Source organism: Brugia malayi, assembly GCF_000002995.4.
Source record: "Brugia malayi strain FR3 genome assembly, contig: Bm_v4_Chr2_contig_001, whole genome shotgun sequence".
Classification (NCBI taxonomy): domain Eukaryota; kingdom Metazoa; phylum Nematoda; class Chromadorea; order Rhabditida; family Onchocercidae; genus Brugia; species Brugia malayi.
The window spans coordinates 6,878,185-6,902,764 of NW_025062476.1; the positions used below are offsets into that span (position 1 = coordinate 6,878,185).

General features: G+C 31.0%; 5 protein-coding genes across 8 annotated transcripts; 3 read left to right on the forward strand and 2 right to left on the reverse strand.

The window, feature by feature from the left end:
• Positions 1-1,464: 1,464 nt before the first annotated feature.
• Bma-acer-1.2 (uncharacterized protein) lies at positions 1,465-3,944 on the forward strand (the record flags this gene model as incomplete). Its single annotated transcript, XM_043078706.1, has 10 exons — positions 1,465-1,594; positions 1,681-1,740; positions 1,965-2,056; positions 2,160-2,203; positions 2,344-2,567; positions 2,954-3,041; positions 3,087-3,111; positions 3,178-3,360; positions 3,614-3,679; positions 3,756-3,944. 10 exons carry the CDS (start codon positions 1,465-1,467, stop codon positions 3,942-3,944), a joined length of 1,101 nt encoding a protein of 366 aa, XP_042934640.1.
• Positions 3,945-5,956: 2,012 nt separating this feature from the next.
• Positions 5,957-9,399, forward strand: Bma-acer-1.1 (Uncharacterized protein; the record flags this gene model as incomplete). 2 transcript variants are annotated; one of them, XM_043078707.1, is made up of 10 exons in its annotated part: positions 5,957-6,146; positions 6,707-6,859; positions 7,016-7,075; positions 7,146-7,234; positions 7,414-7,504; positions 7,577-7,768; positions 8,148-8,296; positions 8,462-8,630; positions 8,905-9,068; positions 9,211-9,399. In XM_043078707.1, 10 exons carry the CDS (start codon positions 5,957-5,959, stop codon positions 9,397-9,399), a joined length of 1,446 nt encoding a protein of 481 aa, XP_042934641.1. The 2 variants fall into 2 exon arrangements, with proteins under 2 accessions (XP_042934641.1, XP_042934642.1); XM_043078708.1 differs by lacking the exons at positions 5,957-6,146; positions 6,707-6,859; positions 7,016-7,075; ... (1 more) ...; positions 7,414-7,504; positions 7,577-7,768 and having other exon boundaries at positions 8,219-8,296.
• Positions 9,400-10,927: 1,528 nt separating this feature from the next.
• Positions 10,928-11,797, reverse strand: Bma-oig-2 (Uncharacterized protein; the record flags this gene model as incomplete). 2 transcript variants are annotated; one of them, XM_001900023.2, is made up of 3 exons in its annotated part: positions 10,928-11,050; positions 11,348-11,428; positions 11,678-11,797. In XM_001900023.2, the coding sequence occupies 3 exons, from the start codon at positions 11,795-11,797 to the stop codon at positions 10,928-10,930; spliced, it is 324 nt and encodes a 107-aa protein (XP_001900058.1). The 2 variants fall into 2 exon arrangements, with proteins under 2 accessions (XP_001900058.1, XP_042934643.1); XM_043078709.1 differs by lacking the exon at positions 11,678-11,797 and having other exon boundaries at positions 11,348-11,398.
• A 2,686-nt stretch (positions 11,798-14,483) lies between these two features.
• On the forward strand, positions 14,484-16,803 carry Bm6429 (Uncharacterized protein; the record flags this gene model as incomplete). The annotated part of the gene is made up of 6 exons (XM_001900024.2): positions 14,484-14,662; positions 14,816-14,921; positions 15,103-15,250; positions 15,758-15,864; positions 16,097-16,205; positions 16,691-16,803. 6 exons carry the CDS (start codon positions 14,484-14,486, stop codon positions 16,801-16,803), a joined length of 762 nt encoding a protein of 253 aa, XP_001900059.2.
• A 4,229-nt stretch (positions 16,804-21,032) lies between these two features.
• Positions 21,033-21,485, reverse strand: Bm1423 (Uncharacterized protein; the record flags this gene model as incomplete). Of its 2 annotated transcripts, none has more annotated exons than XM_043078710.1 (2): positions 21,033-21,084; positions 21,352-21,485. In XM_043078710.1, 2 exons carry the CDS (start codon positions 21,483-21,485, stop codon positions 21,033-21,035), a joined length of 186 nt encoding a protein of 61 aa, XP_042934644.1. The 2 variants fall into 2 exon arrangements, with proteins under 2 accessions (XP_042934644.1, XP_042934645.1); XM_043078711.1 differs by having other exon boundaries at positions 21,352-21,410.
• Positions 21,486-24,580: the final 3,095 nt, after the last annotated feature.

Below are 24,580 nucleotides of genomic sequence, written 5' to 3' on the forward strand. Positions count from 1 at the left end.
CTGCTTCTCAAAATCACTAGAATGGCGTTACAGCGTTCAGCACGCACTTTCAATAATTCTTGCAATATTTCATCAATTGATTTAATAAATACTAAATACTTACTTGATTGATAATACTAAAAGCTTAATGTAATGCTCTTCTTCTGCATCCTGCAAGCGATGCAAGCATCAGTATAACAGTGGCAGAAGAGAAGTATATTCTCTCGTAGATTTTTTGAGTCGTGTAAGTACATTAAACTCACATTGACCTCAAGACTGCTTTGGTACTGTCACGTTAGGGAGAGTTATCGGTTGAACAAAATTATCTATAAATGATAACTGACAAGTGAGTTGTTGACAAATAAATAACGCACTGATGCCGAATTTTGAAATTGGTGTGATCGTTGAACAATTTATGAAAATTCTGGTTGTATGAATCATCGGCGTTGATATTTGCCTTTCCACTAATATTTCCATATGTGTTCTTCTCGTATAGTTCAACACTTTCTTCTTTTCAACGTTTGAGGATAACGAAAAGGATAATTACAATTCGGTAAACATTAGTTGAAGCGGTGAAATGCCATAGTATGACAGTTCGTTCTAACCAAAAGTCTCCTTTCTTTTGTTACATTTATATATTTTATAATGATGCCATGGTCTGCAAAGTTGTATTTTATTTTAAATTCGACTTCATTAAAATAAATGAGTATAATTAATTAATTATTTGTCTTTTCATTTGTCTAATATATTCAGTTACATCTAACCTAGCTCATTTTACACTTATCTTTCAGCTGTCTCTCTCCCTCTCTCTCTCTCTCTTCATTCAAATGCAACCTCATTACGATGGGTAACTGGTTTGCTAAAAAATCGGAGATTTATATCTCCGATTTATGTGGCTAGTGGAAAAAAAGACAAAAATTGTTACAAATACTAGGGATGCTTTTGGTGCGAACAAATCTGGTTAGCATACTGTCTTTTCTTTAGAAAGTCAAATTTAAAAATTAATTAAACATAATTATTGTCAGTCATTCGAAATAATTCCCAATCAGCATACTCAATTACTACCTATTTTCGAAAATTTTTAGAAGTTTTTGCTCTTTGCTGCACCATTTTTTGATGAAACTTTAAGTTCATTGTAGTGATCACAACAATCAATCGTAGTTTTTCGCAACCCTTTTATTGGTTACAATTACGTTATGTATCGTTGATAAAGTTGGAGAAATATTATTTTTGTAACGCAAATAATCTTTCAGTTATTTGCACTTTATCGTGCATATTATAATTCTATAATGAATTGAATACTTAGCAAATAATTATATAACAATAAACTTCACATTTGCTTGAGATTTTTCGTTTGTTTATGTTAATTTTGCTGCTTTTTCTAAATCTTTGTTTAATGAAATTTTTTATTTAGGTAAATTTGTTTACTTACTTCAAATAATCACTGTTTGTCAATGTTCAGGTAATTATATATTCATTCATGGAATGGGTGCAACACCTACATTACTGTTGGAAGGTTTATGTGATTATGCGGAGACTAATGATTTGAAACAATTGACATCACATCATTTACATTTGGAAGGAACAACTAAATGGACTCAACCTAATTTCAAAGGTAACGGAAGGCGCTTTTTTAATTTTTGCATAAAAGCATTTTTTGTTAGTTCTTTTCAACAAATTCAACTGAAACAAACCCTTCAGATCGCATTCGATCAAATTCTTTATTTACTGGCTCAAATTTAAGGGAAGCAGTTAATGAAGGTTTGTTTTTCAGTTTTCAGGAAATAGTATTTGTGGAAAAAGACAATTTATTTTGTATGATATTTGTGTCAATTTTTTTTAATCAAACGGTTTAAAATCCTTTAATCACTCTGTCGTAAATTTTTAGGAGGTTTCTTTCAGAATATCTTGAAAATTCTAGAATTCAAATTTTAAAGTATATCCATTAATGAAAAAGAGAAGTGAAGGACTGACCAAGTTTTTAGGTCTAGCCGATTTCATTTCAGTGTTTCTACATGAAGTGCCTTTGCTTTTCCGAAGTGGAGCAGTTAAACTCAACACTGTTTTGCTAACCGTAGCCTATTCTGATTATTTATTTTATTAAAATGAACGAGAGGTCAGGAACAATATTTCACCAACTTTAATGATTTTGATTTTTACATAGATTCAGATCCTTCCAGATATCTCCGCCAGATGATTCTGGCTACTGTACCTTAGTACCAATGTGATGCTACTCGTGCTGCTATCACTCATGCGGATCATATCATTGGTATGTTTCCTCATTCTTTAAGAAATTGTTAACAAAAAAAAAGAAATATAACTAATCAAAACAACCAAAATTATTTTCTGCATCATTTCTCTTAGATTAAACTCTCTGTCAATTATTTTAATTTCAGCAATATCAAATAAAAACATGCCACGCACATTTGGTGATTCAATTATTCATCATAATGATATTGATATTGTTATTGAAATGGATTATTCTTTATATAAAAGAAAAAATACAGAAGCCGGATCACTTCAAGAAAAAAAAATTGGTGAAATTATCGCAAGTAATCTTGTAGACAATGGCGCTACATTACAGACTGGTTAATTTCCCACTAGTTTCAAACATTGTGAAATGAAATTTTGCTTTTAATTTTGTTACTCCTTTACTTCTATCAAATAGCATAAGCAACGTGGATTTTAAAGATCTTTCTGTTCCAGCCTAGATACATATAAGCTGGTTTGATACTTTTCAAAGGAACAGAAGTTAAGAAATAAATTCAACGCAAAAATGGAAAAGTAAACAAAGACAGAAAAAGAAAATGGAAAGAAACGAAATACATGCTATCACTCCAGATAGTTTAGCCGTTTTGAACTTGAATTCTGATGATCTAATGTAGGAGTAATGAATTCATAATAATGAATAGATAATCTCCTTCATGCAACTCCCCGACTAATATTAATAACATAAATGAAGACATCATTTCAGGCATTGGCGCAATTTCGGATGCTACTTTAGCTTCTTTAGTTAATCATAAAGATCTCGGGATAAAGACACCGAAATGCTTTCAGATGGAGTACTGAAACTTATTGATTGTAATGCAATCACAAATTTGAAAAAGACCATATTTCCAGGAAAAGTTAGTTGTCGCTACATTTACTTCTTATCATATCGAATGTTATGTGTTCATTGATTTTTTTCTCTAATGATAGATTGTGACTTCATTCATTTACGGTTCTGACAAACTTTATCACTTCGTGGATGGCAATCTCGATATATTATGCGGTGATGAGGCTTGGGTAAACGACCCAATAACAATACGGATGATGCCGAAAATGACCGCTATCAATTCGGCTGTTGAAATTGATTTAATTGCCAAGGTAATAAGGATGTTTGCTTTATAAGAGTGAAGGCTATCATTCAGCTATATTACATCATTTTTTTTTTTTGATTCGCAAAATTAATGAATTTTAATAAAAATTCTTATGAGCTCACTGATCTGACACTATGTTTTCCGTCTTATATAGGAATCTGTCGAAAATTGCTTCAGTGGTGGCAGATTCTGTGAGGAATCGTTTCCTTTCTGGCTTTGGTGACCAAGTGCATTTTATAAGATGAGCCGCAATAGGAAATGATGGCCTTGGGAAGCCTATAATTGCAATTACATCCACAATTAGAAAAGGTCAAAGCAAGATCGTACCATACATTAATGAAGTAAGCATTACTTAATAATTTTAATGAGTCATTACAAACGTTTAATGTAACTTTTTCTTGAGTTCACCTTCAACAGGGAGCAGGAGTTGTGACATCACGAGCTCACGTACATTACGTGGTCACTGAATACGGTATAGCTCAATTATGGGGTAAAAATATGCGACAACGGGCATATGAACTGATAAGGATTTCACATCCAAGTCAACGGGAGAAACTGGAAAAAGCAGCGTTCGAAAGAATGAAAGTAATGCCATCATTGGATTAATCTGTTCTTAAAAATCGGTTATCTATCACTATCAGAAATTACAACAGATTTTTTAGTCACCTTCAGATGACTTTGACAGCCATTTTTATGGATTCAATAGTAACTTGACGTTTGACAACCATTCCGTATGCACTTCAACTTTCTCTGTATTATATGAAAAAGATATATTGGAACATAGGGAGTTGTAGTATTATAATAATTTTACCAACTTATCTTATTTTAATCTCTATTCCGGTGATACTATAACACTTGAAATATACGAAATAAACAACAATTTGAAGTGCCTCACTTTTCTCGTAGCTACAGCCACTTTACTTTTAGAGTTCAATTATAATTGAAGAGGTTGGCACATTCTTTTGATTTGCTTGATATGATCTTTATTTCGCCATATGCTTTAATTGAGACAGAAAAAGGATGAAATTGGAATTAAATAGAAATAATTATGTCCTAGGATTGCTGAGAATTCGACAAGCTACAAAGGAAGGGACCAAATTAGTACAGATTTTTGAAATAAGTTAGGAGTTTTCCGGTTATTAACTGACCTTTCTTACAAATGTATAAATTATAAATTCCCCTTAAAAGTACTTTAGATATGACAAGATTGAATTTTAAGTAGTAATAATTTTATAAATGATGAATATTAGAAGGAAAAGTGAAACAGAATCCGAAACATTTAAATTAAAAATGAAATATTGAGCGCTGAAGTGAGCGAAGCTAAGCCTTTTTTTTAATATCAACAAATAAAGCATTGTGCTTTACTTATTGATAAACAAAGCATTGTGATTCACGCGACATTAGCGCCACACTTGCCAAATTCTTCCATTTGCTTAAAATAATTTTTTTAGCAAAGGCACAACCATTCAGTTCGCCATGTTTTATAAACTGCATTAAATCAATTTGTCTTTTCTTTTTCCGCACTGTCGTTGCAGTGGACCACCCTGCTAACCGGAACTATGAATGAGCAATCCAGAAGTAGGCATACATACATCCCTTTCGTGATGTATTGCAGCCATGTCACTCTTTTATTAACTACCGATGCTATCGATTATACTCTCACATTTGAAATTATGAAGACATAATGGACTACCGCGCGTTCCGCCGTTCTCATTCCGCGAGGTTTTCTTTCCACCATGTAAATGTGATATTCCTTTCTTCTTCTTGACTATTGAGGATATTAAGGACTCTTCTGTTGCTTTTGTTGTTGTTGACCACTTACTTATTAGGTCATCTTGTCACATCATTAATTTTACGATCGAAGTTATTTATTCCGTTGAAAGAAATGAACATAAGAAGATGTGTAAAATACATATTCAAATATAACTGATTATGCATTTTACACTTCTTACACAAAATTTAATGACTTTAATAACTAACTTCAAGATCATCGAACCATCACTTAGTACAATAATATGTTTCTAGGTAAAACATATTTGTCAGCGTTTTTCTTTTCTCTGCTGTTTTCAAGTTTATGAAACGTATCACACGTTTGCAACGCGATATTTTCAGTGAAAGAGAAGCATCGACGCAAGAGAGTAAACAATTGATCTTTTCCATTAACTGAAGCTCAGAATATGGACCTGCAATTCTTATTCTTTGCTCTTCTTAGTTGTCTCCTATGATTTTTAACCTTTCTTTCAATTTTTTCTGCAAAATTAATCATTGATCTTTCCCAGTCTGATATATACAAAATCTATTCAGATCACACCCACTATACCCATTTCAACTTTTTTCTGCATTTTCTCATTTTTCGAAATGCTTTTTCCCTTTTTGTTCAAAAAAGATATATACAGAATTGATTGGCCATAAAAGTAGAAAATTTATTTCAGGCAGAAGTAGCCGTAATCGATAGGACTGCGCCACACAATACTTACGTATTTCCTTTATGCCCTTACTTATAAATGCATATGTCCTTTGAAGCTAATTTAAATAAAATTGAATAAGTAACCCTGTGGTTGGGTTAATTAATTCAATTAGAGTTGAATAACGTAACTGGTGTGGTTGCTATTAACATAATGTCACTTAATATGAACCTCTTGAATCGCTTCATTCCTGTCTCACGTGGAAGACCATTTTCAACTTCTTTTGCGAAACCTCGGTCGATAGGTGGCAGTTTGGAAGGACGTGAGGTCACTTATCCGATCGCAGGCAAAAAGCCAAAACTTGTGAAACATTGCAGGGAAGCTGTTTCCGTTGTTAAAAGTGGTAAATTAATATTCTTTTTGTTAAGAAATTTCCTGATTATCTTTTTTAGAGCATAATTTGTGACTGTAACTATAAACATAGTATAACAAGATTCGGTCAATGCTGGCAAATACCGCTTAATTAAGATTAACAGATTTCGTGGTGGCGAATTCTCGACATGTAGAAAAGATAATACAAAATGTTAATTGGGTGATATTTTGAGGCTTAAAATAATTTGCAATTCACTGTGTAATTTTTTTGTTCTTAGCAATAGCTCTTTAATGCGTCTTCTGCGCTTTAGTTATATTTGAAAAAAACCCGTACTACTCGGGGCCTCGCATTGCTTTAAAATTAGATTTATTATTCGAAATATGTCATCTTGTATTAGGCGACAGTTGGCAGTTTTCGATGATATATGCAATTAAAAACGATTTTGAGAACTTTCTACTAACGATTAAGTCAACATTTCAATATACATGTTGTGTCAACACAGTAACTGTGATATCGGTAAACAGTTAAATCAAATCAGAATTAGAAAAGAGGTGAAATCAATCTAAATGACAATATGAGATATCTTTTAGGATCTCATCTATTTGTACACGGTATCGCAGCAACACCAACACCACTTCTGGAGGGTCTCTGTGAGCATGTCAAGGCAAATAATTTTAATAAAATAACTTTACATCATATGCATCTGGAAGGTCATACTCCATGGTTAGCTGTTGATGTTAGAGGTGAGTAATTTCTCTGCAGTTTTCTTACGACGATTGAAACATTCTTTTTTCGCATTATCTCTTTTAAAGTTATTTATTCCATCATATAGCAGTGCCTTTCAAAATAACATATTTGTCATTACTAATTCCATATTTTGACTTTTTTCTCTGTTTTAGATCGTATCCGCTCTAATTCTTTATTCACTGGACACAATTTGAGGGATGCTGTTAATGATGGTAAGTTTTATGTAAACATTTGATTCATCCCATCCAGTAATTTAAATTACTTTATTAAACTATAATTCAGGGACAGCTGATTTCAACTCAATTTTTCTCCACGAAATTCCATTGTTGTTTCGGTCAGGAACGATTCATCTAAATGCCGCATTAATTACGGTTAGTTTAGTGGAAAGACACTATATATATTAAAGCCATGAATTTATTATTTAATCTTTCTCACTTGCTAACTTTTGCTTGGATTGAATTCATTGGTGCGATAAGTCTTCTCAAGACAATTTAATTTGTGGTAAGACTTCATTATATTCAGCCTGATTTCTAATTGGCACTTTTTTCAGGTTTCACCACCTGATTCTAAAGGTTATTGCACACTAGGAACTGGTGCTGACTCCACTCGTGCTGCCGTAACATTAGCAGATTTCGTTATTGGTTTGTTTTATAAAGTTTTCAATTTTCATTTTTTTCGAAGAAATGGCAGTTCAGAGGAATGTTTACTTTCAGCAATTTGTAACAAGAACATGCCACGCACGTTCGGTGATACGGTGATCCATGAAAGTCACATCGATTTTATGGTTGAAAATGACTTCGCACTTCATGAACGCAAATTTAGTGCAAAAACATCGGAAGTAGAAAAAAAAATTGGTCAATTAATTGCTAACGAACTAGTTTCCAATGGCGCCACACTTCAAATGGGTCTGTTGATTTTCCTGAATTTATCAGCAGGTTTTTTTCTACACATATATATCCATTTGGTGTACTTTTCTGAAAAAAGTCTTTTATGTAATTTCACAACTATATTAGCTGCAGAAATTTAATAAATATTTTGTATAACTGAAGTCTTTACAACATTGTTGTCGATGTTCCTAAAGCATTAGGTGCAATTGTCTCAATTTCATAATGTAACTGGATATGTGTACTATCCTTTTAGTATTGCCAAAATGACTACTCTTTTTTTCTTCGTCTTTTTCGCAATCTTTTAGACACTACTTTATAAAATATAAACACATAAGTTGTTGTTTGACAACTTAATATTAGTTAAATAGATGTGACATATTCAAAATGATTGTTTTAGGAATCGGCGCTGTACCAGATGCTGCTTTGGACGCATTAGGCAATCATAAAAATCTCGGAATCCATACAGAAATGTTCTCAGATGGCGTTTTGAAACTTGTAGAGTGTAATGCCATAACTAATGCTAAAAAAAGTCTTCATCCAGGAAAAGTTAGTCTGTATTTTATTCGATTAGACTAGAAATCATTTTATTTTTTTAATGAGTATTACCGCCACTTATTGCAATTTTTTCAGTTTTAGTCCTTAGTTTTTGCAGTTATCATTCAATTCATGCCACATATTCTTTGTAAATACAAGTATCAGTAAACATTGCAGATGGTAGTATCATTTGTTTATGGTTCCAAAAAATTGTATTCTTTCCTGAATGATAATCCTTTCGTATTTTTTGGTGATGTGGCTTGGGTAAATGATCCATCGATCGTGAAAACTATGCCAAAAATGACTGCAATAAACTCAGCAGTAGAGATTGATCTTACGGGCCAAGGTTATCATTCTTCTAATTATTTCATTTGATTATGGTATTCTTCACTAATTTGAAAAAAAAAAAACTAGTTTAAATGTACTAATGTAGTAAATGTAAATTTGTGTGTAGTAAAAATGTACTAGGAGGTATTTTTTCTTGTATTGTGATAGAAGATTGAATATGGACCTCATCTAAATATGTAACCGCAAGAAATTAATTAATTATCTAAATTGTAGCTTTTATTTGTTTATTAGAAATTCTTTTAAGGAAGCCATCTAATCTGATTGATTTACAGTTGCTTCTGATTCTGTCGGTTCTCGATTCCTTTCCGGTTTTGGTGGACAAGTAGACTTCATTCGTGGTGCAGCTCTTAGTGTAGATGGACTTGGAAAGCCCATTATTGCTCTTCCTTCTTCAACAAAAAAAGGAGAATCGAAAATTGTCCCTTATCTCAATAAGGTGCAAAGAATTACTTACTTCTTATATATCATATGTTTTTTATTTAATCATAAATTAAATATTTACACCATTTAATCATTATATATAATTAAAATGACTCAATAAATTTTTCTTTCTTCTATTGTCATGTAGTAATTTTCAGGGAGCAGGAGTTGTGACATCACGAGCTCACGTACATTACGTGGTCACTGAATACGGTATAGCTCAATTATGGGGTAAAAATATGCGACAACGGGCATATGAACTGATAAGGATTTCACATCCAAGTCAACGGGAGAAACTGGAAAAAGCAGCGTTCGAAAGAATGAAAGTAATGCCATCATTGGATTAATCTGTTCTTAAAAATCGGTTATCTATCACTATCAGAAATTACAACAGATTTTTTAGTCACCTTCAGATGACTTTGACAGCCATTTTTATGGATTCAATAGTAACTTGACGTTTGACAACCATTCCGTATGCACTTCAACTTTCTCTGTATTATATGAAAAAGATATATTGGAACATAGGGAGTTGTAGTATTATAATAATTTTACCAACTTATCTTATTTTAATCTCTATTCCGGTGATACTATAACACTTGAAATATACGAAATAAACAACAATTTGAAGTGCCTCACTTTTCTCGTAGCTACAGCCACTTTACTTTTAGAGTTCAATTATAATTGAAAAGGTTGGCACATTCTTTTGATTTGCTTGATATGATCTTTATTTCGCCATATGCTTTAATTGAGACAGAAAAAGGATGAAATTGGAATTAAATAGAAATAATTATGTCCTAGGATTGCTGAGAATTCGACAAGCTACAAAGGAAGGGACCAAATTAGTACAGATTTTTGAAATAAATTAGGAGTTTTCCGGTTATTAACTGACCTTTCTTACAAATGTATAAATTATAAATTCCCCTTAAAAGTACTTTAGATATGACAAGATTGAATTTTAAGTAGTAATAATTTTATAAATGATGAATATTAGAAGGAAAAGTGAAACAGAATCCGAAACATTTAAATTAAAAATGAAATATTGAGCGCTGAAGTGAGCGAAGCTAAGCCTTTTTTTTAATATCAACAAATAAAGCATTGTGCTTTACTTATTGATAAACAAAGCATTGTGATTCACGCGACATTAGCGCCACACTTGCCAAATTCTTCCATTTGCTTAAAATAATTTTTTTATCAAAGGCACATTTGTTGATCATTTACTTAAATACTAGGTCATCTTGTGACATCATTAACTTTTCGACAGATATGCGAAGAGATGAATGCAAAAAAATTGTTATTCACATGTAGAATACATGTACCCCTCAAGTTATGATGCATTGTGTCACATGTCACCCATGTATTTGCATTGAGAGAGGAATGGTTCTTTAACCATAGCTATTCGTTTTTGATGTATCATTAATTATTGCAATTACTGCCAAGTTTACATTAATTTAAGCATTAGTATTTTAAAACATTGATTTATTCATTTACTTAAAATGATTAAATAGTAGAAAATATTGAAAAATTATGATTGGTTTAGCTGTTTCATAATGGATATTATGAACAATATCGATGGTTATTCGTCTTGAGAGAATAATCAAATTTTGGTACTATGTAGCATTTCCGATGTTACTTGGACCTTTATATACTATGATTAATTCGGTACGAATAGAAAGTTACTATTCATCTGCTCTTTTGAATCTGATTTTCTCTTTTAACGAATGGGAGAATTTAGAAATTCTGTTTTTTCTCCCTCTGCTCAACTTTATTTTAAGTCTATCCTTCGTTTTATTTTAAATTTGACATTGAAAAGTCTACTTACTTCGTTTTATTTTAAACTGACATTAAAAAGTATTGAAAAGTAGAATCATGAGCTAGTTATTGAGTTTTGAAAACTTCATTAGCGGTGCATGATAGCACATAATTTTGTTCCACTGAATGGGTACCATTCTTGTTCGTCGCTACTACTTTATATACTCCTTGGTCTTGCAATGTTGGATTCTAAAATAAATTTTAAATTTGTTTAAAAAGCAAAATAGAAATATATGGCACGGTTTTGGTTCTTTTTTTTTAAAATAAATATAACTTCACGCTTCTGTAAGATTTGTCCTTTAAAGAATGTAAATTGAATTTATCCATCTATTATTGATACCCATCTATTACCATTGTTTCGAGATGCGAAGTATGTTCATCTCAGGTTATTGATAAGTGAAATCTATTTGAAATGATAAATTAAAGCTACTTTAGTTGGTTCGCAAATTTTCAATGATTTTACGCAACATTTTTTATAAATATAACCTTCATGGTCATCGTGCATGTCCATTTGCCAACCATTTTCTTTATTTTCATCGTATATCGATCACCACTTAATTCCTTATCCTGTAATTAATGGATGAAGTTAGAGCGAATTTTAAGTGTCAGCATAATTATATCGCAATAAATATTTCTCAAAAAAAAAAGAAACAAAAAGTCGAAATTAGAAAACTGAAATTGAATTAAAAATTGGGGTTAAATCACAACATTCAACTTTACAAGCAAAAACAGCTACTCTTTTTTAACTTTTCATAATCACTGGAATTAGAGAAGTTAACAACCCAAATTATTATGAAAATTTCTAATAAATGTTACCTTGAAAAACCATTGTATGGTTGGTTCGGGATTCGCATTACACATGCATTCGAACAGTACACTACCATCAGGCTTATTAATTATTGAAGGTGCTTTATCGAAGAATGGTGCAAGGCTCATTGTTGCTCACTGGTATAAATCAGTTATATTGGTAATATATCATTTTCACAAACGCTAGATTTGGTCTACATGAAGCCAATTACGAGAAAGCGATTTAGAATTTGATCAGACTATTGGATCATTTATTTTTGAGTAAAATTTTAATTAAAACTGAGAAAATGAAGCGGAAGAGATTGAGATTTAACTGAAGTAAGCGGGGGAGTTAAGATATTATTAATGTGAGTTGTTGAGAAACAAAAACATTTTTTCTTCTGTGCACATATCGTAATATATGTTCCTTTAGAAAAAAGAAAAAATTTGAAATTAGAAAATTAAAATTGGAATTAAATCACAATATTTGCAAGCAAAAAGAGGTATTCTTTTTTTTGTTTAGTTTTTCATGTTAAAATATGTAGCAAATAAAAAATAACTGATTTACAAAAAGGGAATCATGAAAATGATTTATTGAACAGAGAAAAGAAGAATGTACCTCGGAATGCTCAAATTTAACAGCATCAGTAGTTAGCTAAATGATCTTAATTGATCAAATAATTATACGTGGAAATGTAACTTACTTTATTATCAAGCTAATATGATTCTCAGTTTATGCTCTTATTGAATTTGGTTATCTAAGGCTAAAGTCGCTTAAAATTTTCAAATAACATACTACTTTCATACTTTAATAATAACTGTTACCATTTGTAATGAACAGATGATAATAAGGTATAGATGATTATTGATTACACTGATGATAAAAATTAACGATTGCAATCAAAATTAAAGGAAATAATTCACTCACTGTTATATTAATTAATTAATGGAACATTGAAAAATTCAAGTTCTAAACTGAGAATGGCACTGAAACCGCTAGAAACAGGTTTTTGTTGTATTTGACATCATCTTACAACTGTGATATATAAGAACAGCTGCTATTCTCTGAGACACCTAGCCAGCAGAAGGTTGGTTGGTTCCTTTCACTAAACAACTGCAGTTAGCAACAACACAATACACTTTTTCAAGTCAACAAACTGCTTCAGTGTAAAAGTTCAACAATCTTTTAACTCATCATGTTAAAGTTCTGTTTTACTTAGTTAGTTTAATGTAATTTGATGTAATCTAGCCTTATTCAAAATGGGTATCAAGTAGTGAATTATTTTGATAATAAAATTTAACATTTCTTATACCATAAGTTTTTCTCTTAATTATTTTAGGGTTGATCTTCCAAAATATAGCATGTATTCATTTCGGTGATATTATTGATTGATTTTTTTCTTTTTATATCAGGAGCTTATAGATCTGAATTTTTTGATGAAAAACAGACGCAATTTGATGAGTAAAAAGTTTTCGTCTCAGTTTGATCATATGGATCTTATGGATCAAATATTCGATATTAACAATCTTACAAAATCAGGTAATAGTAGAAATAAATTTTGTCTGGTATCAGAATAAAATTGTTTAGAATAATATATAATATTTTGCTTTTTTTAGAGGCAATAAGATAGCCAATTTTGAATGCTAAATTGTTTTTCGGTTTGATAAATTTTTTATTTCAAGTCTACATCAAATAATATTGATTGGATATGTGAAAATCGCCCATTATGAATGAAGGAAGAGCGCTTTTATCGATCTTATCAATATATAAATTTAAGTGTCTTGCAGGCAGTGATATCAAAAGCTGAAATAAAAGAAGTTGAAGGTGAAATAATCAGCTCAATTGCACCAGGTTCAATATTTAATCTTGTCACCTTTTTTTCTCTCTACTTATTGCTTCTCAAAATTTCAAAAACGCTTTGAGTGCTGAGACATTACTGACCACTCAAAAGTTTGAATCTGAAAAAAAGAAGTAAAACACCATATGGGATGCATAAAATACAAGTTTTAACATCGTCAATACCAGTTACAATTAATGATGGATTACGATTAGTCGAAAAATGTCGTTGATTGTAATGATAGTGTCATACTGGCATATCGTGCGGAAAGTGATCTTTTATTCATTTCCGTATGTGACAATTTTCACCATATTTTGATGCTTCCTGATCGAAATGATTGTATGTTGTGAGCGTCAAAAGCTCAGTAATGGATGCTACCTTCGAATTTCGCTGTAATAATTCTTTATTTTTCATATTTCAAAATTCTCATTTTCAAAAGTGAAGCAATATGGTTAACAAAAGTGTTGACATATAAAGCATATTATTAAATATAAAAGATATTAAGTGTACAAACTTTTATGATTGAAAAAAATGATGGGTTGTAAAAATCTCAATTATTATTTGTGGCATAATTCAAGAAAATTTGATAGAAATAAATAGACAATATAGTTGGGAATGAAAGTTTCATCGCCAATGGGAAAAGCTACTAATGATGAGTGATATATTGTTTCGACTTTTGTGTATTAATGCAGCTAGTTTTTTAATGAAATCAATACAACAATTGATGCCGCAATTTTAGGAAATATAAAAGACATTACTTTTCATTGCTATTACTTTCACAAAGACAGTATTTCACATTAGAAAAGTAAGTAGAGAAGTTTAAGAATGTAGAGATTATATTCCCGAAACTACTATTCCTTTCGATTTTTTTCACTTTCGCCGCAGAAATTTTTTTTTTTTGGATAATCACTTTTATTAAACCTTGGATTTCCACTCCAAGTTGCCATGCTACCGTAACACAGTATGATGATTTCAAAAAATATTTTTGAAATGAAGAGATGTCAAAAAGTGGTGATGTGTCGCAAGTGGAACTTCTGTTAATAAATCGAACACTACTTGCTATCGTTGGAGCTTTACTACCCGGTATTGGATGTTGTATGTGCATTGTGTATATTTATGTTTTCGAATTTCATCGAGTCGAGAAGTCCGTCGTTCCCGTTTGTGACAATACTCGCAAGTACTACTAATTTCTTGTTTAATTTTCCAATCATTATTTTAATGTCAGACAACTCATTAATTTTACATCATTACTGATTCAACGAATATCTTTAAACATTTCTCATTTCTTGAAAATTTTTTCTTTTTCTTTTCAACAATTTTACTATTGCAGTGTATTGCCACCAATAAGTTATATCATTGGTATATGGGAACCTACACGAACGGCATGGCTTTGTATGATGTTTATTAATTTTCCTGCTAGAATAATGTATCCTTTCGTGAGTTAAAATTTTACTATTTTTTTTACTAAATTCCTTAAATGGATACATCGTTCTATCAACTACTGCAATTTATTTTCCTTTTCAGTACCAGCTAAAGAGTTAAAAGAAAGATCAAGAAAAACTGTAAAAAATTTTTAACATCGGAATTGGAAGTTTAATGCAAATAGCACAGTTATAGTTCTACAATTGCCTTTATAAAAGGAGCAACTCAAGTTATGCAAATTCTTGGTGGTATAAAATGTTGAATCAATTGCTCATGCATACATTGCTTTTGGAGGCACTTGCGCTTGTAATAATAACAATATTCGATGTTGTTTCGAGCTTTTGTAAGTTTTAAAGTTGTTTTTTCTTTGACAGAGAATATTTGACATAAAATAATAAAAGTGAAATCCATAAGGAAACAAAAGATGGCTTTCACAAGTTTAGTGTCATAGGTTAATGACTATAATAGAACTAGTATCATAAGTGAATGGCTGTGATAATTGTACTATCATAGGTAAATGGCAGTAAACTATTAGACTTTTTTGAAGAAACATTTTAGACAGCAATTAAACTTTTCAGATCTATATACATTGTTCAAAAACTTTGAAATTTAGGTAAACTAATGCTTTAAGCATCGCTTCCGCAAAAAGATTCATTTAATTATTTATTTCAGTCGATTTGCTAGTAAAACTGAAGATGAAATAAAATAAACTAAATTTCTATAAATTGTTACAGTCTGAGAAACAGTTAATGACAACAGATAGAATAAGGTAAAAATTACTGAAATGCAAATGAAGCAATTCTTCAATGATAATTTAATATTTTTTTTTTTTAAAAAATCCATCCAACAGATATCCATGCAACGGCATTTGGAATATGGCTCATAACACTTTGTTTTAATATGCTTATTTTAATTCTGCTTTGCTACTTTTCCGGTGAGAGGGAAAGTTCAAAAGCTGTAAGTTATTACCACTAATTTTATTGAATAAATAGATCGTCAAATAAAGTTATTAATGAGAAAGAAAGAAGTAATAGGGTGAATGCATCACAGGAAATCTTCATATATTGTAAGAGAAGGAATTGTGCTGCTAACAAGTTTGTCTAAAACTGAAACTAAGCAACCGAAGTGAAAATGCATGCAAGTTTTGAGTGAAAATTAACTTCTCAGTACCTATTTGATCGAATTGCAGTCAAGTTGGTTATTTCACTTAAAACTGATGCTATTCGCTACAACAGTTGTATTATCATTGTCAATGTCTTGTACTTACCTCTATGCAGTTGCTAAATGTCACCAATTCAGTTTGTTTTATTTTATTTTATTGATAATTTAGAAATTAACGAAATATTTATTTCTTTCAATTTAACTAATTACTTTAGTTTTCAAGCACAAATTTTATCGCTGTTTTGAAAACCCTTACAAATGATTGCAATTAGAAAAAAGTATTTCCAGACCTCTCAATTAAATATGAATTTTATTTAAACATTCAATTTGATATCTAGTTGCTACTAATTTTTTAACTGTTCAAATGGATATAATATAATTGGCTTCGTTAATAATTTAATATAGTCCAGCTCATCCATTTTTGCTTTTGTTTGACAATTAATATTCGTCAAATTTAGGATCTTTCAAGTGAAATTTCAGCAAATATTTCATCTTTTTTGTTCAGCATATTAGAGAATGTGTTTTTCATATCAGAAAATGAAATATGCCATAGTTACTGCTAAAGGTCAGACCGACCACATTAGCAACTAATGGTAATGAATTTTGTTTTACTTTGTTGCAGTATACGCATTGTTCTCAATAAGTGAATATATATTGGTGCCAATTAATTCGCTGTTCTATTTTTTTATTTATTGGGATTGCTCCAATATATCCATCAGATTAATGGGTAACTAATGAAGTTATCTATGAAGCAAATAACAATAGGGTTTGAAATTTATTATGTTACTTTGATGTGAAAAAGCATCCATTGAATGATTAGTTTGTTTTGTACATAATTTGTTAAGTCTGAATTCATTTTTTCCACTCCTTTTCATGGAGTGATTCGATGAAATTTTATACTTGAAAAATTTTTAATTTTTTTGTTTATTATTGCAATTAATAATCAAACTTTTAGCAGTTGCTTAAAAATTTTCATTTGTGAGAGAAACAAAACTGAGCAATAAAAAACTGAAAAATTCAATGTTTATATAATCATCATGACTTTTAATTTCAATAGTCAATTGTTATTTTTAATATTAAATAGTAATGCTAACTTCGTAAAATCGTAAAGTAAACAAACTTAAATTTGTTGTGGTCAATTTTCACGTTCTCCTAATGAAGTAGACTTAATCAGTCATGTGAAAATCTAAGAAATCTTACTCCTGGGAGAAAATAAGTCATAAATAGTTTTGCTGTCAAACAAAAGCAGTAAATATGAGTATTATGACATATGGAATATATTCCTTTATGTCAAACACATGTAATTTTACTAAATCTTACCTATCTATCACTATCATGAAATGGAAAACTGTGAAATTAAAAGAATTGTCGAATTGGTTATTGCTCGGCGGTAACATCAATAATTAGATTATTTCTGATCGAATGCCTTAAATTTCTTCAGTTTGTTCTGATTTCTATCAGCAGCAGGAACTAACTAAAACTTCATTAAGTTACCGGAAAATTGATTATGCAAGTTGATAATTTTTCCTTTATTGGTGGTAACCTTGTTCATCACTCATCTCTTATCATTCCGGATTACGTAGAACTTGGAAAATGAAAATTGGCAAAATCATCGACAAATCTTTCAAAAAATGATCAAATAAAATCTCCTCAGTCTTTATTAATGAACTTCATAGTTTTTCAAAAGACTGGTAAGAGGATTGAACTAGTGAGAGTATCATGAGCTTATTGAAAAGTTCAGAAAAAAATGGGCAAATATTTCTGAAGCTTCAAAAAAACGTGTGCATAGTTTTTTTATATACAAAAGAAGAATAATTAGTAAGATGGTAATTCTGATATAGTTTTGAAAACAGTTATGAAATGGGTGCTCTGATCACACAGCGAATTCAGCATATTCTGCATCAATTGATCAACAAACTGTCATCATGAAATCTTAGTGGTTGTTTGCTACGTGAGATAATTACGATATGTGAATGCAGCGGTAGAATGCTACCAAGTGCATAGTTGATTTAAATTTTAGCTGATTGTGTTGTACTTTCATGATATTACTGAAAGTACTTAGAATGTTTAAAAGAAGAAAATTACTGATCTGTTAACAATAAATAAGTTTGAATTATTAATGAGAGATAAAATAGAATTGTTTGAGAACGGTATTGAAAGTGTTATGTGAAATTGCTATTCAGTATTAAATAATTGCACAATCTCGATGATTGACTATTTAAAAGATCCAATGATGGATGTCATTGAAAAAGTCTGTCATTATTTAAATTAGACTCTCTCACAAGTGATAGCAAAACACATGCAATTTCCAATCAGAATTATTCAGTTATTTTTTTTCAGAAAGACGCCAGTACTGTTTGATTAGGTCATTAATGTTAGCTAATACTTAACTTCAACTTATAAATGATGAAATAATTAAAACAATAGACTTTGTTGAAATTAAGGCTAAACACTAAAATCTTCAATGTTATTACAAATGAAAAAGAAGGTAACAAAGGTTTTGATTGTCACATTGCTAGCAGCGACAAGACGAAAACAAAAAGTGCAAATTTTGCAACATTTCCTTAAAAGACACATGCAATTATTGCAACATTCCGATACACACTAGTTGGTAAGCATAATTCATTTTTTGACAAACAAACAAAAAGAAAAAAAATTAGTGGATTGTTTAAATTATTATTATCACAATTTAAGGAACTAATAATAAAGGTTAGGATAATGATTGTGTCCGTTTGCCTTTTTTATTCTTATTTTTTGGTAGTTCCTTTATTGAAAAATACATTTGCGGTATTTTACCTCAGAATATTTTCTTGTGCAATATGTGTAGACAAGCTATCAACCCACATATTTGCACTTTTATTTTGCATATCTAAATCGTGTCCGTTTGCCATAACGTATGTTTCACACATTTACGTGAAACTGTTTTTTTTTTAACGATGTCAATAACGCAGGCGTTTTTTGTTTTCAGTTGTGTATTTGACTCTGATGGTTACTAATCTAATCTAATTGGAACATATTTATAAATTTCTTTAGTATAAATATTTCAACTAGACATAGGTTTTTTTCTTGACATTGATGTTGGTATTGCAAATGTATATTAAATAAAATGATAAATAACAGTTTTTGTCCTGATATGCTCCGAGCACAACTTATTTTAACTGGAATGTAAGGTATGCGAGTGACACAGTAATTCTTACTCATCAACTACTTATATTGCTGTATGAGAATTTTCATAATTATTTTATAAAATATCAGTGATGCAGTTGTTTTGATCAGATAAGTAACAGAACAGTAATACGGATAAGACGGAATATTGAAAGAGTTAAATGTGAAGTAATACTATCAGAAATAAATTTTTGTTCTCATTTCTTATGCATTATCTATCAGTTATTTTCATTTTGATTATCTTTTTTTTCTTTTTTGAAAAGACCGAATTTGACATTAACTAAGAAGCTATTGTCATGGGAAGTAATACATTCTTGAAATTATACTCACAATGCAGTAATTTCAAGACTAATTATTCCGGACCACCCTCCTGTTCTGTTGTTTGTCGCCGTTGCCCCCTGTACCAGAAATCCCCGACGAGATAGTATCAAAGAAAAGGAACAGGATGGGAAGAAGTGAGGGATATGGTATGTTCGTGTGTGGTCTCCTCCTATCCGATACTTTCTTTTCTTATTTTTTCCACTCGTCGTTCTTTACATCGCTCCTTCAACAAATATTTTTCCAGACATTTTTTTTTTCAGAACGTAAATTTTTTGCATTCTTAATTTTCCCATATTTGCTTAGAGAATTACGCCTTTTGTTACAAGAACAAAGGGATTGAGATGTAAATTTTTGCATAATTTTTCAATAATCTGAGGGGCAACTGCTATAACAATGAGTCTTCTTGAAGATTTTCTACTTTATTTTCCTAGTTTAAATTACAGAAAGTCTGAGACAATTCAAATGCACCATCAATTTATCATCAATGATTATCGTCCTATCTTATCATTACTGAAATTATTTACTTCTACAAAGATAAAGCAACTAATTCATAGACAAAGATGTTAATAAGATTTTTCAAAAATATTTGACTAACTAACCTTCAAAATGCCTTGTTTAAGATTGTTATTTAAAATTCACTTCTAATTTGAAGTCCATTTTGAAGATTTAAATTTTCAGTTCCAAGTTTTTTGAGGCTTATTGAATGCATAGTGCTGCTACCACTATCTAGGCTTAACTTGACTTGAACAATGTCATTGTTTGAGGGATTATATTATCAATATAGTTTTGGGCTTATTTACACCCATTTTTTTTCAAATTACCAAGAAACTGTGCGGGAACCAGTTTGTACTGAATACGCAAATATTACTAATACAAATAGTTAATACAAATACATAATTTAAAAACTACATATTTGGAAAGTCGGAAGGATGCAAGTTGCCTGAAAAGTATTGCAGAAGGATTTTTGTATAGAAAAACTCTACAAGCTGTTGAGAAGTTTGCGGTCATACTGTGATGTGAAGCTTTTTTACACAATGTTGAATTTCATTAGGAACGTTAAAGAAACATTTCAGGATGGGACGGAAAAGCCAATAGAATGCATGTTTTCTTCCTGCTGCGAGTCACTTTTATAATCACAAATCAATTCTTGGAAATACTCAGCAACTGCAATATTCTAATTTGAGTCTACTTTTTATTACATTATGAATTGTGAACCATGAATTTAGTGGCATTAATTTGGAATTTTCAGTCATTTATTAGATATGTGTATATTTTTTTAAGAAGAGTTTTTAGAAAATAAAATATCAATATTTGTTGTAACCAACAAAGATCTCAATTGTCAGTTGTCGCAGTGTTTTCAGCTTAAATGGTTGTGTGAAAAGTTGTTGCAAGAGATGAGACTCAGGATCTCAAAATTTAAAATGAGAATTAACCCAATGTTTGGTTAGCAAAACACATCCATATTTATAGGCGTTCATTCAACTTCTATTAGGAGCAAAATTCGAGCAGACGGATTTACAGATGTAATTTCTGAAAAGTGTATTTATTTGCCAAATTTGCTAAAAGTATTTATTGTATCGGTGGAGTTAAAAGTCTAATACTTCAGTGAAAAATGAATAAGGATGACATACCAGCCTAAATGAGAGGAATTTTAGGGAGCGCTGCAAACTGAACAGAAACGATTAGATAAAACTGGTGATTTCTTATGCAGAATAAAAGAAAGCGCAGAGATCATTCTTCTTCTATCATCCTTTTAATAGTGCATGATATATTATACACATATATGATTAATTATACCTGAGAGGTTTATTCATTGTGCCCATGTGAGATGCCTGCACTGAAGGGTAGGTAGGCATAATGCGATTACTGTCGTCATCAATGCCAAACTGTGCGGTACCCAGTGAACGTCGTGTGGGGCCTTCAACATTCATTTGGAACAAACATTTAAAAAAAGAAAAACTTGCATACATAAATAGAGAACTGATATAGACAGACATAGAAATATTGAAATTGAACATTGAAGGGAAACAATCAAAGGAGCAACAAAAATGAAGTAATAAATAAAAGGGAAGGACGAGATGAAGTGAAGGATACGGAAGTGAACCTTCACAGTCACCGTTTCATGCCGACAAATAGACCCAAGAAACAAAAGGAAACAACGGGCCTTCGAAGGCCACACACACACACACACACATACATATTGTAAACAGAGAAATTGGTGAAAGCCTTTTCCTTCTTAATTTCACAAAGGAATTGCTACATGAAATGCAATAGGAGAAAGGAGGAGGTGATGTCTTCTGAGTGAAAGGAAATTCCTCTCAAATAGTTTCTCCAGCAACACTGAAAGATAACTGAATTGTAGAAATTAGCAGTGCACCGTCGAATGCGTCTCACTTATCCCTTAGCTTCCTTCACTCATCCATCCATCCTATCATTGCAGTGGATTGATTTCTCATCCTCGCAAATAATCATTTCAAATAATAAAACAAAGTGAAATCAGAAGCATTACAAACAATCTTAGTACCATTCATTCTTTAAGGTACAATATGAATGGTGTAATTGTCGTATGTATACTGCTATTTTTGATTTCACTAAATTAAAGGACGGAAGTTCAATCCGTTGTATAGCATAACATAGCATAGAGAATTATTTTGTACCTCTCCTATTCTCGAGAATGCTGACTGATAGAAGACTAGAAAGGAAGAAGTAATAAATTATAACTAAAACAGTTACTTAAAGGCATGATGGATGATTTCTGTCATATATCCAATGGATTCTAGCGGACGAGATTCCGGAAGAATTTGAATAATATTAGCTATCAAGGAACATTGTTATATTACATCAAAGCGATCCTCTTGGTATTTCCGCTCGGGAATGAATGTCTCAAACACTCTAATTAAAGCCATGTTATTCAAAGGCTAAAATTCCATTCCTAATGGTTCGTGATTATTCAGCAGTATCTTTGCGCTTTTTAACAAATATATATCCGATAAAGAAATATATTCATTTTAGAAATCAGAAGAACAATTCATTTTATGGTGAATTGAAGTAGAAGAAAAGAAAATTTTATGTAAGGATTGTCAGAAGTAAGCATGACGAAATAAAGTGTGCAGAAAATTTGGCTACTTTTTACAAATTCCTTACAGCAATTTTCAAACTACAAATTTCTGGTTTCACAATTACTCTATAACTCTGATTTTATTGCAAGAGCAGAGTTGGTTTATAAAGTGAAAATTTATAAGGACGAATGATTCAGGTGGAATTACTGATAGAGAGCGAAACCAATATATATTTATTTTTATCAGTTTTCCGGAAGAGCTGACAGGCATGCAATACAATTTGATATGCAACAAGCAATCCAAATGATTAATACTGCGCTTTCTGGCAAAACTTTTCATTTGTTTCATTAAAACTCTAACTTTTGATCCATCCTATTTATTATTAAAGTTATGTTCATTTGATGGAAATGAATTGTTCAAATTCTTATATCTATGACTGTTATTGATCATTAGGAACAAATTCAGAATATGCATCACAATGAATTAAGATTTCAATCAGATTGATTATTGACGAGTTAATTTCGGAATTGAATTGATGCAAAATATTTGTGTAACGATGGTGTATTGATTGGTGTAAAAAAATTTTATAAAAAGAGTAGTTGTTTTCGGGTATTTATTACTAATGATTTCTTTTAATATACTCCAAAACCATTGCTTCTTTCTTCTCTCTTCAAGCTAAATTTTGCAGTTTGATAAACTCTAATCAAGTAAAGTAATTAAAGATTCTACATCTGATTCCTAACTGATTTACTGTTCCATTTGTCATCCTTATGTTTGTTCATTGTCCATTCAAATAATTCCGTATACATATTAATTGCAAGATATGTGGCAACTTCCAATAAAATTTATTTATCAAACGATTGTTTGCACTTTAACTTACATACATTTCGTTTATTCACTCACATATTGCAAGCTTTTCTTTCTTTCTTTTTTTTTTTTTTTTTTTCAAAAATCAATGCATATCAAATCGCGATTGTACAAATTTGCAGCTGCAAATGCTCGGGATAAGAAATTCATCATAGATGTAATAATTTATCTCGAGAGTTTCAATACCTACGTATCTGGTCTACGAGACATTAGTATTCACTTTATCACTTCCAAATGTATTAAAATACTGCATAGTGTACAAAGACAAACTATTTAATACGAAGAATTGGAAAAAGTTGTGTGACACTTGTAGATTTTTGCCCTCTCATCTGTTCATGCAGTTAATTATTATTGTAAATTATTATGCTTTATGTTATATTCTGCTAAGAAATAATGATTTCAATTGACAAATATAAAATTGATCATGTTGTAAGAATGAAGAATTAAATGCATTATCGATATTAGCATCATAACCGATATACGAATTATGAAGAGCACAAAGTAGTAATATAAGTTTAATACGTTTTTCACTATGCAATTATTTTGCACATTTTTTAAAAAATTAGTGCTCTTCGAAGACAGGTTCAGATACTAGGTATCAGTAATAAAAAAACTGACATCTACAAATTCAATAAGAATTACACATAAACACATACAGACAGACAAAAGCATATCTCGGCCTTTGGCCTACGTCCTTCCTTCCGATCTGTCTAATATTTATGCTATCGGTACACATCCGTGTTCGTATGCCCTTTCGATCAGAATATTCAGCATCGCATCATCATATCATCATCATTACATTATCATCACATGTTACATGATCGTGTTGCAGGAAGAGAGCAGGAATAGTCAGGAAAACTACATCGAAGCAACTTCAAAGGCACCGTTGGGGGTGGTCGTTCCAGTTTCATTTTTGTTTTGAGGCGGAGTTGCAGCTTCCCTTTAATCATTTCATTCTTCGTCACCGTCATTCCCGCGTTCCATATACCCTGATATCATTCCTAGAGTCGATCATTCAGAAACGATTCCTCGGAAGGAAATACCGCTGAAATTGCATAGATTTCGTTAATCATCCGCTTCGAATTTAATGAACATTTCTG